General features: G+C 35.9%; 1 protein-coding gene across 2 annotated transcripts in view; it reads right to left on the minus strand.

The window, feature by feature from the left end:
* RDX (radixin) overlaps nt 1-19,416 on the minus strand; it is an 80,808-nt gene that overhangs the window by 46,372 nt on the left and 15,020 nt on the right. For both annotated transcript variants that reach the window (XM_004427356.3, XM_004427357.3), the window contains exons 2-5: nt 18,736-18,803; nt 9,458-9,541; nt 4,902-4,997; nt 4,088-4,362 (exon numbers count right to left, since the gene is read on the minus strand). In XM_004427356.3, the coding sequence (XP_004427413.1) occupies nt 4,088-4,362; nt 4,902-4,997; nt 9,458-9,541; nt 18,736-18,747 (467 nt within the window). In that variant the 5' untranslated portion in view covers nt 18,748-18,803. The remainder of the gene's footprint in view (nt 1-4,087; nt 4,363-4,901; nt 4,998-9,457; nt 9,542-18,735; nt 18,804-19,416) is intronic.

Consider the following 19,416-nt stretch of genomic DNA (forward strand, 5'->3'; position numbering starts at 1 on the left):
TGCATATAATTTACTTGGCATACATTACAGATTATGTATTTCTGTTCTCTTTGAGTCTATAATTATCCACCTTTCTTTATTGGTGAATCCTCAGATCCTACTTCACTGATAGCAAAAGCTGTAGTGTTAAAGTATTATTGCTTTACTATGTAAAAATTTTACATGAAACCTAGGGATTTCTTGGCAGTATAAAGGAATCTTAGGGTGGAATATTCCCTTGGACAAGTTACTGACTGTTTAGAGTGGATTCCTTAATAGGGTCTCAGACCACTATCCTCTTACTACTCACTGCTCCTTTCTCTACGTATTCTCTTTTAAGCTCTTACTTTTTGGGAGAGGAGTTTTGTCTTCCTCCTTAGAGTACATAAGTTTCCACATTTTTCTTATCTTTATACTCTCTTGCTGTCTGGCCTCTGCGCTCACCAAAAGGAATACAATTAGCTTTGAGGGCATAATCAGCATAGCCAACTGGCTGGTATCACGATGTTAACTAAATCTGAAGGTATGGGTTAATTAAACTAAATGCCACTAAGATTTATGTTGTAGCTTTTATATCCTGCATTTCAAATCTCACTTGTTCGCATTTTGCATAATGTACTTGTATTATTAATCTGCATGACTGGTTTGCAGGTAGCCAAAGATTCCCACCTTCTTTTTCTTCTGTCCAGCACAAAGGAGTACTTCTTCACACCCAAGGATAATCTGTTCAACTTGGCTTCAAATCTGTCTACCTGGGCTTTTAAATGACTTCTCTCTCCACTGTCTTAGGATCTTCACTCCATCATTTATGACATGGAACATATTTTCTGTCCCCTGCCTAAATATATTATCATATATATTTGTTTGTGTTACAGAGGGCAAAAACCACATTCATGTTACTTACCACTATATGCCCAGTGCCAGCATTGAAGACGTACTCAAAAATTTGTAGAGTGAATAAACAAATTAAATCAATTCTTTCCCATCTTTTAAAGAATAAGTCTATTAACCCATGCCTCCCTATTCCTAGTTTTTTTTCTTTTCACAGCCAAACTTCTTTAGAGAACTATCTATATTCACTATCCTTCATTTCCATACCTCACATCCTCTGCCCCCAGTCCACTACAATCTGGCTTCAATCAAAAACACTCTACTGAAACTGCTCTTACTAAGATTAGTACCAATCTCATTGTTAAACCCAACAGATACATTAGCTCTCCTCATACTCGACTTCTCTGTACTATCTGACACTGCTGACCAGTCTCTCCTTGAAGCATTCTTTTACCTTGGCTTCCCATGACGTGCACTCCTCCGGTATTATTCTTGACTCACTGGCCATTTTTTCTCAATATACTTTACAGGAACCTCTTCCTCTGTACTCAAAAGCTAAGTTTCAACAAGGTCTCTCCTAGGCCTTTTCCTCATTCTACATGTACTTTCAGGTCCATCTCTTTCATCCTCATAGGTTCATTATCACCTATTTGCTGATCACTCCCAAAACTGTATCTATAGTTCAGACTGCTCTCAAGATCCGGACTCACATCTATAAATGAAGACTAGCAATCTCTCTTGGTTATACTATAGATATTTCAAACTCAGTAAGTTCAAAATTGAAATCTTCCTCCTCTGAAATGTATTCCTTCTCTCCGTATCTTGGCAAAAAGGTATTACCAACCACCCAGATGCCCAAGTCAGAAACCTGGCATGTAAAAATTTATATATATCTAGCTCTTTTTAAAGGAGAAAGATACCATCTGGTGAAGCTGATTATCCATATCAACAGACAGCTGAATTCTACTGTGAGGGAATAGATTGCTTACCTGGGTTTTTCAATACACGAATTAAAAGCATCTATTAAAATCATCAAATTATTGTATCTGATTTACGGTCACCAAATAACCTTTTGATTATTAATTCCTCCTACCAGGTACTCACATAGTGAGAAAAGGTGTGCTATACATCATACATGGAATAAGTCAATCACCATGAAGGTATTTTCTCCGTTCTAAACCAAAAAATTAGTATTCTGACTTTATAAGTAAGTCTCTTTTAAGCTTAGATAGCTTGAATTAGTCCTCTAGATACTATCAACTTGAAGAACGCTTGATTGTCTAGAACTTCAAAATTAAATACCAAATCTTGAAAAACAGATGCTATCTTCCCTTTTTAGAGATTATAGCACACATGTAATTAAAATAAATTAAATTAATTGTGCTTATGTGTGATCCAGTGTTTAAAAGATTTTTTTAAATCATATAGACAATTAAATGTAAGCAAATTATTTCATCTAGTGCTCAAACAGCAATGTGATCTAACACTGAAAGAACAACTATGTCATACTTGTTGAGATAAAGCATGCCTAATTCTTTTATGAACAATTAAGAAATTTAAGGGTAATTTACCTTAACATAATATTACTTTATGTACTGATTTAAAACCTAATCCGCTATGCATTTTACTATATATACATTATACCTCAATTAAAAATAAAAATTAATCCTTATCTGAAATGGAATTCTACTGTGCCAGTAATCAATTACACTCAATTTAGTCCAAGAGAAAGAATTTTGGGTTGGAATAATAATTAGTCAAAACCAGACAAACATACAGACTAAAAGTATCTCATATTCCTGCTTCTTATGGTGATCAACATGCATTATTTTACCCTCTAAGATAACTATCATTGCACTAATATTAAAGGGCAGAACAGTGTAACATTTAATGATCAAATATTGAAGCTACTGTACTTAATGGTACCTTAAAAGCAGATATCAACAGAATACAATTTATTAGCTAAAAATAAATGTAATGCCTACCACCAAAGGAAATTAACAAAAGTGAACATGAAGTAGAATGTCTTTCTTCATATTTAGTACCTATGAAAAAGAAACTACATCTAAGAGTTTAAATACTATGAGGAAGTGGTGCAGAACTGAAATTTTAGGTTAATAATATATAGTTTTGCATTTAAATAGAAATTTTAAAATTCAAGAATTTGGACTAAGAACAGTAACAACTTCTCTCCAGCTTCTAAAAGAAAGATCTCCATGTACATTCTAGTATCAGGGACATGTGTGCTACTACAATTAAGAACTGAGATATCTAAAAGTAACATTTGATGTTGTAATTTCTAGATTTCCTAAATAATACTACCAACTAACACTTGTATCTCATTTTACAGTTAAAACTGTAAACCATACAGTTCATGACTGTAATCATAAACTGTAAGGTAAGCAGAGCAGAATTATTTTTCCCATTCTGCAGATTCAGATACCAAGGCTCAGAGATTTTAGGCTATGCACCTAAGGTCACATAACTACCAAAGGATAGAATTAGTACTCAAAATCTAGGTCTTCTAATGATTTTTTCCTATCTCATGCTACTTTAAAATAACGGTTATCAAGGCAGCAGTATACTGCCGATAAGAACAGAGCACTAGACTAGGAATCTGAAAACTGAGTTTAAAATGCCTTTCAAAAAGTTAGAAAGTTAATTTTAATTCTATGGAGGAAACATAGCCTGGCACCCATTATTCTCAAAAGCATTTATTAAGCACCTATCTGCTTGTTTAAGAATTTTTACCAAGCAGCAACAGTCACATCCTCCCTCAAGCCCGAATTATCACTACCTCCATTTATTGCTTATCTTGTGGGAATGAGGAGAGAAGAGGCAGAAAGTTCAGGTAATTACAGAGTATATAAATCTATGTAGCTACTGGGTCATGATTTTTTTTTTTTTTTGTGAGGAAGATCGGCCCTGAGCTAACATCTGCCAATCCTCCTCTTTTTTCTCCTGAGGGAGACTGGCCCTGGGCTAACATCCATGCGCATCTTCCTCCACTTTATATGGGATGCCGCCACAGCATGGCCCGCCAAGCAGTGTATTGGTGCGCACCCGGGATCTGAACTGGCGAACCCTGGGCCGCCGCAGCGGAGTGCGCGCACTTAACTGCTTGCGCCACCGGGCCGGCCCCTGGGTCATGATTTTTAAAAGTATACTCTCTGATCCAGCCAGGAACTTAAAATCTAAAAAAAAAAAAAAATCTATTTACAAACTTCTGAAATATAATTTTCCAAAGGATATTAACATAAAAGCAAGTTTCACTTACCGCTGTGGTAGGAGTCTATCATTAGCCAGGTAGCCTGGTTTATGAATCTCTTTATTATAATCTCCATACTTGGCTTGGACAGCATAGGAAGCCAAAAGCACTGCGGTTTCTGGCGGGCAATATATCTCATCATTTAAGATAGCTTCTTTAACTTGCAAGAAGAAAAGTCTCTGGGTTATTTCTTGAATTAATTCCTCAGAAACATCTTCAGGAAAGAATTTAGCTCTAAACTTGAACTGTAAAGGATTCTCTTTTTTAACATCTTGCTGTGTCACCTGAAATAGTAATTTCAAGTATAATCAACAAAAGTCTGAAGTTCACAATAACTGAACCTAGTCACATCAAATTCTTTTTGGAAGAAATTCAGATGTGAAACGTAAGTAAGATTCTAAATCTATAAGTAAGATTCTAGTGTGTAAGACTCAAAACCTACAAAAAATACATGTGAGAAAAAAGATTCTATGCTCATGTGATCTGTAACTCACAGATCCTATCTAATAACCACGTGGAAACTTCTCTTGAGAAGCTTATCCCACAGATGTTTAAATCAAACTCAAAGTACTAAGTTACACCTGATAATATTTCCTGTGTGTTCAGTTTTCAGATAGGCAAAGTGAACATTTCTATTTTCTAAGACGATAAGTTGATGGTGCCTTACTGAATTAAAAGACATGATACCTTTAATGATTCACAGAGATAACTGCAAAAGAAGGCCTGAAATCAGTAAGACTCTGAGCTTTTCTGGCACAAATTCATGATCAGGATAACTTCAAAGTAACTTAATTATTAGCTAATGTTATCATACATATTTTACCTTTTTATTTAGTTTAAGCCACGTAGAATAACCTTTGCTGTCCACATACTGCAGCCCGAAAAACCAGACCTCACGCAAACCAACTGTTTTCACCACCTTAAAAAAAAAAAAAGTCAATTTCAGTTCAGCATTCACATTGTATCTAGATGGCACTACACTTCAAAGAAGAACAAAACTACAGAGGTATGTTCCTTTGCTGTAGAGAAGATCTTTCCTAAATTTAACATATTAATTAAAAGAACATTTCTGAAAACTTAAATTTAGGTTTTGTATGTTAAATTTTGCAGTGTCCTTTCAATCCTATTTGTTGATCCACTTTTTTATACTTCCTTTCCTTCTCATCTCCCATCATGACCCCAACAGATAAGAAAGGTCTGGGAAATACATACAGAGCTGTCATAGTCTCTTTCCTAGTTCAATTTACCCCCACAGGTAGGCAAGGCAAACAGTTATCATCTTGGTGATAAGAGTCTCTGAGGACATTTACACGCCAGGCCCCAGGCTTTCCAGCTGGTGATTTCACCCCCACGCCAACTTCCCTTCACTTACCACCATACATTCTGTGTTCTTCCCTCACTGAGCAAGAAACCATCCTTGGAACATGCCATAAATTTTACCCTTCTACAGCTTTACTCATGCTTTTTCCTCTACCTAGAATGTTTCTTCTGTACTTTTACCACCTGTTGAATAATTTATTCAAGGCCCAGCTCAACTAACATGTCTTCTGTGAATGAAGTTCTCTTATCATCTACATAAAATTAATAACTTGTTCCTTGATGTTCCCATAATAATCTATCTATACTGCTATTAGAACATTTACTGTCATAATTAACTGTATTATGAGTAGTGTGTTTATTTACCCTCCTTGACAGAGATTACTGCCTTATCTTAATATCCATTTTATTTCAAAGAATGATTATCCTGTGGTAGGCACTCAAAAGTGTTGAGTAAATGAAGTGGTGAGCTAGAACCCATACCCAGGATTGTACTAACACTTAACAAAAGTATGTGTGGGGTTTTTTTTCCCCCTATATTTAAAATGAGGGAAACGAGCCGGGGAGGTGAGAATTTATCAACATTTTAAAAGCTTTAGAGAAAGAGTCAACATTAGTTCTTAAGTGATAAACATTCTTCATTTACTTTTCTTGCTTTTTTTAAATCTAAAACATGCCAGGCTTTTGGTTTCAAGATAGCAAACCAAACCCTTCAGTTTACCTTCCCTCTCTTGAAAAACTTCACTGTAATGACACACAAAAAAAATTAAAAATAAGAAATAACATTTAGCTGTGCTAGTAAAGGTTACCATCAAAAAAACAAAAGCCGAGAAATTTCTGGATGATATGGAACACAAAGACTCATACTGATGCAAAAGCAGATCAATGCCAAATAACCAAAATTTTAATGTAGACACAAGAGATCCCCGATAATTTAATTTTGGCAAAAGATAGACTGTCCCAACAGAGCCACAGAAAGCATTCCAGTTCAGAGTGGCATGACTAGAGAATTTACACAGGTCAAGAGCAACGGAGAGCAGTGTGTCAAAGAAGGTGGCCTCAGCTTTTGCCTCCAGGCTTTGTGTGACTCACAATGCTGGCTAAATCAAAGAGGGATTTGCCACGGTAGGCACAAGGGACAGTACCTTAACTTTATCACAACACCAGGAAGAACAAAAGAGCTCAGCTGTGAAATTCCTTGAGAGGCCCCATCTCCTCAGCAGCTCTTTCCCTACTTCTTTTGGAGCTGTTCTCGGAAACTTTCAATCACTTACTTTTATAAGTAAAAAAACGCTTGGGGACATAAAACTACAATATTTATATATTTACTTATAAATTATACACATGCTATCACACTAATCCATTATAAACCATATATTTAAAAAATAATTTGAAAGAGAAAAGACAAAAATATAAACAGACATTTTACCACTTTTTTCTTGCATCCTAACAGACCACGTTGAGCACTCCTTGGGAGTATGAATACCCTCTACTTTAATCGCCCAGACAGAAGCCGGAAGAGGAGGCTAGCAAAGGAAGAGTCAGCAAGGAGCAAACCAAAGGACCTCAAGCACTCGAGTAGAGCCCCTACACCCGCAGCTGGCCTCACGCTAACATCATAATCAGAAGTGAGGCTGTGCTACAGGTGGACTCATGTAGCTATGCACCTCATTTGAGGACCCTTCCTCTAGCTTTGCTCCTGGCCTGACCCTGAACCTATCTACCTGCCAGCTCCAGGTAGGCATGAGTATCACCCCATATACTCACTACATCCAAGGTAAAGCCTGCTTTTAGATCCTCGAATTCAGGCTCAAGAGAAGTGTCAGGAAACAGAACAGTGACTATGAGAATTAATTGCTGGGGCCACGGCGTAGCGGTTAAGTGCGTGCGCTCCGCTGCTGGCAGCCCAGGTTCAGATCCCAGGCGCGCACCGATGCACTGTTTGTCAGGCCATGCTGTGGCAGCGTCCCACATAAAGTGGAGGATGATGGGCATGGATGTTAGCTCAGGGCCACTCTTCTTCGGCAAAAAAAAGAGGACTGGCATGGATGTTAGCTCAGGGCTGATCTTGCTCACACACAAAAAAAGAATTAATTGCTGAGAGAACCTCTAACAAATAACAATACTCCTTAATCTAGACCTTCATTTACAATATGAAATATATATATGTTGTGTGTATGTATATATCAAACACTGTTCTATGTACCTTACATGGATTCTCATTTAATTCACACAACAACCTTCTGAGGAGTAATGTTATCATCATCCCGACTGTACAAATAAGAAAAAATGAGGCAAAGAGACTAATTTGTCCAAAGTCAAACAGCTACAGCTGGGACTCTACCGCAGGCAGCGTGGCTCCAGAGCCCACACTTCTAAACTATTACACATTACTGCACTATAATAAATGAGGCTCCATTCTCCCTGGTATGCAAACTAAAGCAATTCTACTTAATAAAAAAACAAATACTTCTCGGTATCCAATACCAAAAAGGCCCACTTGCTGATTAGTTTTTGACTACCACAAACATTTTGCTTACTATAAATAACATTTCAACTTGCTATGAAGTACAATAAATGCTAACTCCATTCACATTTTTATTCAAAAAAGATAAGTCTATATATTTACAAACAGGAGGCTATAGAGAATCAACAGAAACGGATATTAGTTCACAAGGTAAAATATCTATAATGTAGGGTCATGTAGCTGCTTATGATTTTGCTTTAAAAATTTGCTCACTCACAAAAGAAAGCCTTTCATCTTCCAAAATGACCTTATCAGGGCTTTCAAGATCATTAATTACCTAATCAGGAGATTAAGTATACTACTTCGTCAAAAAAAGAAACTTTATTAATTTTTTTATTAATAAAATTTTATTTCATATTTTGGATCAGTATATGACAGAATGACAACTAATAAAACCAAGATACCTAATGGGTTATTTACTGCTGTAATGCCAGAAACTCTCTCTCCCATTTTCTAAGGTCAAGTTAGTCTGACCATAGACTATTGCGCTCCTGCTCATACGTACAAGTTCTCTGCCTCTAAGTCTCCTGCCATGCAGGATACATCACCTTTCTCCTCTTTGCAATCATCAGTTTGACCTCTGGGCACCAATCTCTTTCCTCCTTTTCTCCATAAAACTTGATTACTTACAACATTACATACAGCATCACCTGGGGAGCTTAAATTAAAAAATACTAATGGTTTAGAGCAGGCCCCAGACAATTAAATCAGAATCTCTGGAGGTGGTTTCCAAGCATTGCCTTTTTTTTCCCCAAAGCTCCACAGGTGACTCAAATGTGCACTCAAGAGTGAGAAAAGAGATAAGATCAGTAGTCCAAGTTCCTTAACATGACATCCATGTTCTAACCCCAGGCTAGCATGTTATGAGCTTGTGACACCAAACTGCTGTCAGGTGCCTACTTTAGCCTATAACTCCCTGTGCCTTTGCTCCTGCCTTCTCCTCTGTCTAGGATCTCCACCCATTCCACCATATAGAATATCTTTGAATTCCTTTTAGTCCTCATTACAATGATTTGCATAGCAGATGTTAAATACCTGCTCATGATTATTTTGTTTGTTTTTTGAGGAAGACTGGCCCTGTGCTAACATCTGTTGCCAATCTTCCTCTTTTCCTTTTTTCTCCCCAAAGCCCCAGTACATAGCTGTGTATCATAGTTGCAGAGTTGTAACTCTTCTATGTGGGACACTGCCCCAGCATGGCTTGATGAGCAGTGAGTAGGTCCGTGCCCAGGATCCGAACCGGTGAACCCCAGGCCGCCAAAGCGGAATGCGTGAACTTAACTGCTGCGCCACCGGGCCAGCCCCCACAATTATTTTTTAAAAAGTCCTATTCCTCAAATCTAGGAATGAGAAAGAATAAGAATGTCACTACAGCTGTTCAAGATATCTGAACAGGTACTGTGAAAATCCCAAGTGCTACACTACTGCATTATCAGTACAAGTACAGGCAAACAGAGAAAGAAGTTGCATCCGACTTCTTCCAGCTTCCAAATTACAGCATCAAAAGATGCACACTTCATGTGGCTAAATCATACCTGGTCAAAAAGTTGTTTGCCAGTTGTATTGGGCTGAATGGCAAATTCCAGCTCAGCATCCATGGTGGTTACTCGTACGTTGATCTGTAATAAGAACAAAAGGGATGATCAGTAGGAGACAGAATATACTTATTAAGTGTTAGGAATGAGAAAATACTTTTATCAATATATAAAATAGAGTCATTATGTAGGCAATAAAGAGCAACTTCATAATTGTACCTAATATTTTCTGTATTGGATAAAGTGATCAAGTTTGATTTTAATTGCAGGAAATCTTAAATCTATTTGAAAAACAAAGAGCTTATGAAGTCCTTTTTTAAAAACATTTATTGAATACTTAACATGTACTAGGCACTAGACCACGAGCTTTCCATATTCTCATTTAGCCCCCGCAACACTGCTAGACGATATGTTCCTTTCTCCAGAAACTCCGAGTTCCCATCACTTGCCCAAGGACACATGGTATGAAATGGCAGAGCAGGTATTTAAACTGAGGTAGGTATAACTACAAATTCTTCAAATGTCATTCACTATACCATATTTCTTTCAACACAAAAATCAGACGTTTAGTTTTATTCACACTGCAAATGTATTCTTCACTTTATAAAAAGTATTTATCTATTGCCCTTTGTTAGACTATTTTAAATTCTCATCTTTTTGTGTAAATACCTTTCTAGTTAGATATCTCACCAAAATATGGTGAGATATCTATGCCTTAACCAAAATAATTTTAATTCCAGAGTAGCATCTTCACCTAGAATTCACAATGTGGTACAAATTTACCTTTTTAACTTTTAACTCACACTATTAGAACTCTAAATCAGACTCATTTCCCCTCATGTGTTTTACTCATTCAAATAAGCACAACCTCTGCACACACAGCTTTTATCTGAAATACCTTCTCTAATCAAATAAATCTTACAGATCTTTCTTTAAAATAGTATCTATTAGGAAATATTGATACACACACAAACAATAGATGTAACATATGTAAACAATGAAGCATAATAAAATGAAACCTACAGGGATATAATATATATTTGGTCCTCATCCTGGTTCCTGGCACAGAACTTCTAAAACCCTTGGGATTTCCTAAACCACAGATCTGAGAGGAGCGTCTTTTGTTATTCATAATAAGCCCCTTACAACCATAGTTGAGTTTATGCTAATGAGGTGACTCTAGATAGGCCCCTAGATAACTTCAGGATGGGGGCTGGTAACCAGAGGAACCAACTATGTGATTAGAGCCACCCACCCCAACTCCAAGGAGAGGACAGAGGATGGGAATTGCATTAATCATCAACGAACAATGATTTAATCAATCACGCCTGCATAATGGAACATTCATAAAAATCCTAAACAAAGGGGTTCAGAGAACTTCTAAGTTGGTGAATGCATCCACATGCAAAGAGGATGGTATACCTTAAATGTTACAAGGACAGAAGCTCCTGTGCTCAGGACCCTTCTGGACTATCCCTATGCACCTCCTCTTCATCCGTATCCTTCATTTGTATCCTTAATAATATCCTTTATATGAACTGGTAATAATAAGTAAAGTGTTTCCTTGAGTTTGGTGATCTGTTATAGCAAAGTATAGAACCTGAGGAGGGGATCATGAGAACCCCAATTTGTAGCCAAGTAAGACAGAAGTATGGGTAACTTGGGGACCCATTCCTTGTGACCAGCATCTGACGTGGGGGGCAGTCTTGTGGAACTGAGCCCTTAGCGTGTGGGGTCTGCACTAACTCCAGGTGGTTGGTGTCAGAATGAATTAAACTGCAGAACATACAATTGGTTTCTGCACAGAAGTGGAGAATTGCTTGGTGTGATGTCAGAAATTCTGTGAGTAAAGAAAAAGTTTTCCTTTACCCATAAATCTACTATCCAACTTAGTAATTAGAAATAACAAATAATGTTGCCTATACCAGTGTATTTCTTTTTTGTGATTTCTCTGTCCCTAATCCCCCACAGGTAAGCACTAACCTGAATTTTGTGTTTGTCATTCCCTTGCTTTTTTTAAAAGAATAGTTCTATCACAAATGTAGGTATCTATATGTAAAATATTTTGTTTTTCTTGATTTTTAGCCGTATTAAAATTGTACAGTACTTGCTAATAAAGTGTTCTTTCTTGATGTGGGCAATGGTTACATGAGGATATTTACGTTATTAAAAGTCATCAACTACATACTAATGACGTGTTCTTTTGGGTGTGCATATTCTATTTCTGTAAAAAGTTTAAACAGAAATTATACTACACTGTAGTTTGTTTTTTCAAAATTATATTTCTAAGATTCACTGATGTTTTTGTGAGTATGGTCATGGGCCACACGACAACACTTCAGTCAACAACAGACCACATATACAACCGTGGTCCCATTAAGATTAGCACCACACAACCTAGGTGTGTTGTAGGCTACACACAAGGATGAAATCGCCTAACACATTTCTCAGACACAGTTAAGCGACGCATGACTGTAGTTGCAATTACTGCTATACAATATCTACACATGACTAGACAATCATGTATTTACCCAATTACCTGTCAATAGACATTAAATTGTTTCCAATTGTTTGGCTATTAACAACACTGCTATCAACATTCTTGTACATGTTTCCTATTGCATGCGTCTGAGTTTCGCTAGAAGTATGTACTCAGAAGAATTCCAGCGTGATAAAGTATCATACCTTCAACTTTACCATGTAACAATGAATTGTCTTCCAACATGATTGTATCAACTCACTCTCCCCATCAATAGTGCATAAGAATTCCTGATCTATATTTTCACCCACAGTGGGTATTATTATGTTTTTAATGTTTGCCAAGCTACTGGGTATAAAACAATATCTCAATATAGTCTTAGTGTTCAGATCCCTGGTTCCTAATGAGCCTGAGAACATTTTCATATGTGTGGTATGCAGAACTCTAAGACAGCCCCCATGATCTCCATCCTCTGGTATTATTCTCATGATTATGTTATGCTACATGACAAAAGGGATTTTGCAGATGTACTTAAGGTTACTAATCAGTTGATCTTAAAATACAAAGATTGTGTGGGTGGGCCTAAGCTAATCATAAGTACTTTAAAATCAAAGCATTTTCAGGGCCGGCCCTGTGGCTTAGCAGTTAAGTGTGTGCACTCGGCTGCTGGCGGCCCGGGATCGGATCCCGGGCACACACCCGACGCACCACTTCTCCGGCCATGATGAGGCCGCGTCCCACATACAGCAACTAGAAGGATGTGCAACTGTGACGTACAACTATCTACTAGGGCTTTGGGGAAAAAAAAAAAGGAGGAGGATTGGCAATAGATGTTAGCTCAGAGCCGGTCTTCCTCAGCAAAAAGAGCATTAGCACGGATGTTAGCTCAGGGCTGATCTTCCTCTCACACACACACAAAAAAAATCAAAGCATTTTCAGTGACTAGTTGCAGAAGTCAGAGAGATTCAAAGTACGAGAGGAAATTGACACAAAAAAGGTTCCCCACTGCTGAAATGGAGGGGCTATGGGGCAAGGACCTGACATCAGCCTAAAAGAGTTAAGAGTGATCCTTAGCCAAGAGCTAGCAAGAAAATGGGGACTTCGTTCTCCAGTAAGAAGGATGGATCATTTCGCAAGAAAATGAATTCTAAGCTTGAAAATTCAGGAATGAGCTTGAAAGAGAACCCCAAGCACCAGATGAGAATGCAGCTTGGCTAAACCTTGATTTCAGGCTGTTGAGACCCTGAGCAGAGAACCAAGACATCATCTCATATTTCTAACCTATAAAACTGTGAGATAATAGATGGGTGTTGTTTTAAGGTACTAAATTTGTTATGCAGCAACAGAAAACTAGTATGTTTATTGACCATTCAGTCTCCTCGTCTTTGAAATGTCTGTTTACATCTACAGCTTATTTTTCTATTGGGCTTTTTCTTACTCCCATGTAGGAGTATATTCTACATATTAATCCTTTGTCAGTTACTTGTGTTACAAAAAAATCTTTTCCCAGTTTGCAGCCTGTCATTCTACTTTATGAAGTGTCCTTCTTTAAGGTAAACATATTCTTAATTTTAATGTTGAACTTATCAATGTTTTACATACAGGTATCAATTTTTTTTGCCATACTTAAGAAATCCTTTCCTACTCCGGAGTGATAGAGATATTCTTATATTTCCTAAAAAGTTTTATTTTTCATAATTTTTCTTCAATGATTTTTGCTTATGATTTGAGGTAGAGGTCCAATTTCATTTTTTAATCCCCGTAAGAATAATGATATGGAGATTTAAAATATCCACATGAAGTATATTATTAGTTAATTCACTCTCCAAAGACTACTCTGTCACAAATGATATGTCAATAGGTATGAGTCTGATTTTGTGCTCTCTATTCTGTTGCATTGGTCAATTTAACTCTTCTGTCAATACCATACTGTCTTAATTACTCTATCTTTAAATAAGTCTTGATATGTGGTAGGGCAAGTCTCCCCTCATTATCTTCAGAACTGTTTTGACTATTCTCGGCTCTTTGTTCTTGCTCTTGGCTTCACATAAAATTGCACACTTATCAAATTACCACATTATGATTTAAATTGGAACTACACTAAATTTATCAGTCTCTTGGGGTGAGAAGTGACAACTTTTCCACATTGACTCTTCCTATCCATGACTATGGTTCTCTCTGTGCATTAACTTAGGTCTCCCTTAAGATCTTTCAAAAAAGTGTTTATAATGTTCTCCATAAAAATCATATTAATCGTTTGTTATATATCTTTCCCCTAGATCATTATGGTTTTGTAGCTATTATACATACAGGTCCACAACCCCTTAACATTCTAAAAGCACTGAAAACTGAAGTTTATTAGCTAATTTCTAGCAAAAATTTAACATTAAGTGATGTGAGACTATTTGGTGAATTAATTTATCCCACTTCAAATGAATATTCATTCACATTTATCTATAGAAATGTTTCTGAGGTGATGCAACAGACCTTGACAAAATTTTCATGATATAATGACATATGCACATAATATACAGTATATTTATCTTTCTAAAATCCAAAATATTCAAAATACTGAAACTCATCTAGCCTAAAGGGTTTCAAATATAGGACTGTGAACCTAATAAAATAACTTTCCAAAATTTTTCCTGGTTTTGCATCTGGTAGAAATGTGATTGATTTTTATATTGATCCTTTTATCAGTTCCCTTGCCAACTGTTATAATGAGTCTTCAAATTTGTGTTTATATAAACCAGGGATTAGAAAACTTTCTCCGTAAAGGGCCAAAGAGTAAATATTTTAGGCTTTGCAGACCTTACAGTCTGTTGCATCTACTCAACTATGATACTACAGCAACAAAGCAGTTACAGATAAGGAACAATGAGCATACTGTGCTCCAATAAAACTTTATGGGCACTGAAATTTGAATTTCATATGTGAAATATTATTCCTTTCAATTTTTTTCAAACATTGAAAATGTAAAACCCATTCTTAGCTTATAGTCTGTACAAAAACAGGTGGCAGGCTGGATTTGGTCTATGGGCCATAATTTGCCAACCCTTGATATAAACAAAGAATCTTAACATCTTCAAACAGTGTTTCTTCCCTTCCAGTCCTTGAGCTTTTGATTTCTTTTTCTGTGCAGGTTCCCCTGTTCAATATTGAACAGCAGCAGTGATTATCTTTTTTCTTGTTCCTGATTTTTAACAGCAATGTTTCCACCATTAACATACTAAGAACAGCTTTCGCTGTAGATTTTCTTTTATACCTAGCTTAAGGTATAAGCTTAAGCTTATTTTTTGTTTTTTAAATCATTAATAGTTTGTTCAATTTTAGCAAGTGCTCTTTCTGAATTTACCACAACTTTTCTCCTTTTAAACTAACCATATGATTGTGGCAGATATTGCTTATTGTTTAATGACCAAAATCTAATAGAATTATAGTTGGACATATGGCTACTGAGCCACAGAACATTTCTCAATGTCTTTTGCAATTAGGTAGGGCTATGTGACTAAGCTCTCATCAACAGAACACGAGCAAAAGAGTCATAGGCCACTTCAGCACCTAGGCATAAAACAGTGAGCCTGCTTCTCTATGCTATTTCCTCCCTTCCTGCTGGCTGGAACCCAGACATCGCAATAATTCGCCTTTATAAAGACAATAATAATGCTCTAGGCCAGAAGTGCTCAAACTTTTTGGTCTCAGGATCTCTCTACACTCAAAAATTATTAAGCATCCCAAAAAGCTCTTGTTTATCTGGGTTGTCTGTCAACGTTAGCACATTAGAAATTAAAACTGAGAAAATTTTAAGATAGTTAATTCATTTAAATATAACAAGAACAAATCTATTAGATGTTAACATAAATTACATTATGAAAAATACAAATATTACTTATAAGTATACTTAACAAAAAAGCACTATAAGGCAACTTTTAAAGCCTTTTCATTTGATGCTAACAGTAATTCTCTGAGGTAAGGTAATCAAAGCACTTATTATTAAATCAACTTTATTTTACAAGTAAAAAAAAAATATGTCTATAGAAGTTGTGACTTGACCAAGATAAGTATAAAATGTGACCAACAGAATCAGCGTAAAACATGGAGATCAAATTAAATTTCTCTAAGATTTGTGTTTTGAAAAATTAGACTTTCTTTTCTTCTTTATTTTGCAGGGGGTTGGAGGGTAGGGGGTGGGGTGGCTAATTATAGTCTAACCTTAAAAGTTTAAAGGAAAAAAAACCATCACTATTACTATCTTAAAATATTTTCTTCCAGGGGCCGGCCCCGTGGCTTAGCAGTTAAGTGCGTGCGCTCCACTACTGGCAGCCCGGGTTCGGATCTCGGGCGCACACCGCTTCTCCAGCCATGCTAAGATGGTGTCCCACATACAGCAACTAGAAGGATGTGCAACTATGACATACAACTATCTACTGGGGCTTTGGGGAGAAGAAAAAAAAAAAAGGACTGGCAATAGATGTTAGCTCAGAGCCAGTCTTCCTCAGCAAAAAGACGAGGATTAGCATGGATGTTAGCTCAGGGCTGATCTTCCTCACAAAAAAAAAAAAATTTTCTTCCATAATTTGTATGCATTAACAACACATAGTTTATATCCAACTGTATATACAATTTTGAATCCTTAACTCTAAGGAATAATAAATATTCTCCACTCAATTATACTGACAGTTTGCAAAGTAGTTGTAAACTTTCACATTCCTACCAGAAATACATGAGAGTTACAGCTGATCCACATGCTTACCAGCAGTATCAGTCTTTATTTTAAGCCCTTCTAGTGAGTATAAAGTGGTGTCTCACTGTAGTTTTTATTCGTTTCCCTGAGAACTAAAGACACTGAGGATCTTTTCATGTATTTCTTGGCTACTAATGTATGTTCTTTTGTGAAGCATCTGTTCCAAGTTTTTGCCCATTTTTTAAAACCTGGGTTGTCTTACTAAGTTCTTAAAGAACTTTATATTGCAATTATTTTCTCCCATTCTGTCTTGCCTTTTCATTTTCTTACTGCTGTCTTTCAAAGAGCAAGTTTTTAATTTTGATGAAATCCAACTTTTTTAATAGTTCAAACTTTTGGTGTATAATCTAAGAAACTTGGCCTACCCCAAGGTCCCAAAAATGTTTTATCTTTTCTTCTAGCAGTTTTATAGTTTGAAGCTTTTGATTTTGGTCTATGATCCATTTAGAGTTATCTTTCTGCGTGTAAATCGTGAGGTAAGGGTCACTGTTCATGTTTTTCTGTATGGATAACTGTTTGTTCTAACACCATTTGTTGGAAAGAATTTAATTTCCCCATTGAATTGTATGACACTCTTGTCAAAATTCTAATGAATATATGTGTGTAGGTGAATTTTTGTTCCACTGATCCTATTATCTTTTCACCAATACCACACTGTCTTATTTTTGTAGCTTGTGAATAAGTCTTAAAATCCAGGAATGTAAGTTTTCCAACTTTGTTCTTTTTAAAAATTGCTTTAGCTACTCCATATAAATTTTGGCAGTTCCATATACATTTTTACAATCAGCTAGTCAATTTTAACCAAAGAAGCCTGCTGGGATTTAATTGATCGGAATTGCATTCAATCTACCATTACAGTTGGGGAGAACTGACATCTTAATAATATTTCCTAGACATATCTATGAAGAACGTATATTTTCCTGTATATTTAGGTCTCTAATTTCTCACAAGTTTTGGATGTAGAGATCTTGAACAGCTTCTGTAAATTTATTCCTAAGTATTTTATATTGTCAATGTTGTTAGAAACAGAAATTTTTTTACTTCCTTTTTCAAATATTGCTGCTAGTATATAAAAAAGACAACTGATTTTTAAAAATACAATCTTACGTCCAACAATCTTGCTAAATTCATTTATTAGTCCTAGTAGTTGTTTTGTAGATTCCTGAGGATTTTCTACATAAACAATCACATCATCTGCAAATAGAAAAATTTACTTCTTCCTTTTTGATGTTTGTGCCTTTCATTTTCTTTTACTCTTCCCTCCCTCCAACAAAGTACACTTTGTTACTTGTTGCATCTTTAAAGCAATTTCAAAGCGATATCCATACTAGAAAACCCCAGTAACTACAACCAATGATTTTCTTAAAAAGATAATTGGCCAAAAGAAACATCACTGAAAAAACACCCTAATTTTGTTAGATGAAGTAAGAACATTTATCCTAAGACAAAAGGAATAAACTTTTGTCAAGAACTATATAATTATAAAACTAAGTAAAATGATCACACATGTACCCTTAAATAAAAAATCTAAGACTATATAACATGAGCATTGGTATCACTAACATCGAAGATGGAATTATGAGAAAATTAATAATGCACGGATCCTTCCAACTTCTAGTCACTCCTTCCTATTTAACAATAAGTTGCTGTTTACTGAGCACTGAATGTGTACCAAATTCTTCTAATTCTCACCCTACTCCCTTGAGTAAGTAACTAATTACATCTCCATTTTATATATGAGGAAATTAAGAATTGGAGAGACAGAACTAATCTAACAAAAGTCACTCAAATTAAGTGGCAGGGCCAGGATAAGAAATAACAGTCTGATCCCAGAACACATGAATTTTAATCCTAACCAGAGTGTTACCTATACCTGTTCTTCACTGGCCCACATAACACTGTGCTCTAGCCACATTAATCTAAACCAAATAACAGTAATATCAGTGCCTTTTTATTCCCAACAGGTCTACCATGATTCTTTGCCTTGTTCCAAAAGGAACTCAATAGTGTTGATATTTCAGCAAGTAAGTAGCGACAAAAGTAAAATACACTTACTGGTTTCGGCATTTTCCTTCTCTTTTTGTCACCTTCTTCACTTTTATGAATCCTGTTGTCACTTTATGCTAAAGAAAAAGAAAGCAAAATTGATCTATTATCTTTTTATATAATGCTTTTATTTTAACGATTTATATAGAATAAAATATTAAAACATTTTAAAATGAGTTTAAAGTAACAGAGCTCTCTTATTTTATTCTAATTTTCAATGTCTTCTATCATTTCACATTCTCTAAAAATATTTATAGCTGTGATTTAAAATAGCACACATCTCAAGTCACACAATATAAACATACTGATCACCAACTAAAAGTTTTAATTTAATTAGAGACAACACAAAGCAAGGAAACAAGATTGCTGAGGGCTCAAATGCTGTCTCTGTCTGAGTGAGGCTCACGCTTACATTCAGCCTGGTGTAGAGAGAGGGACAGTAACACTGAGGATAAAGGATTCAGATTCTAAAGAGATGAACTCAAGAACACTTTTCAACCTTTTTTATGAACTGCCAAAGACAAAAGGAAATTCTGATTAATGTAAACTATAAAAAGATAACTTTTTAAAGAAAATTACTTTTTCTTGAGAGTTTAAAAATCTGAGAAGAGAAAAATATGTAGTTTATTCACCTACGGTGTATAAAACAGCCATAGTCTGCACGCTAGGAAGCTGTATACTTCTTAGCAG

Source organism: Ceratotherium simum, chromosome 7, assembly GCF_057802395.1.
Source record: "Ceratotherium simum simum isolate JZ-2026a chromosome 7, ASM5780239v1, whole genome shotgun sequence".
In the NCBI taxonomy this organism is placed as follows: domain Eukaryota; kingdom Metazoa; phylum Chordata; class Mammalia; order Perissodactyla; family Rhinocerotidae; genus Ceratotherium; species Ceratotherium simum.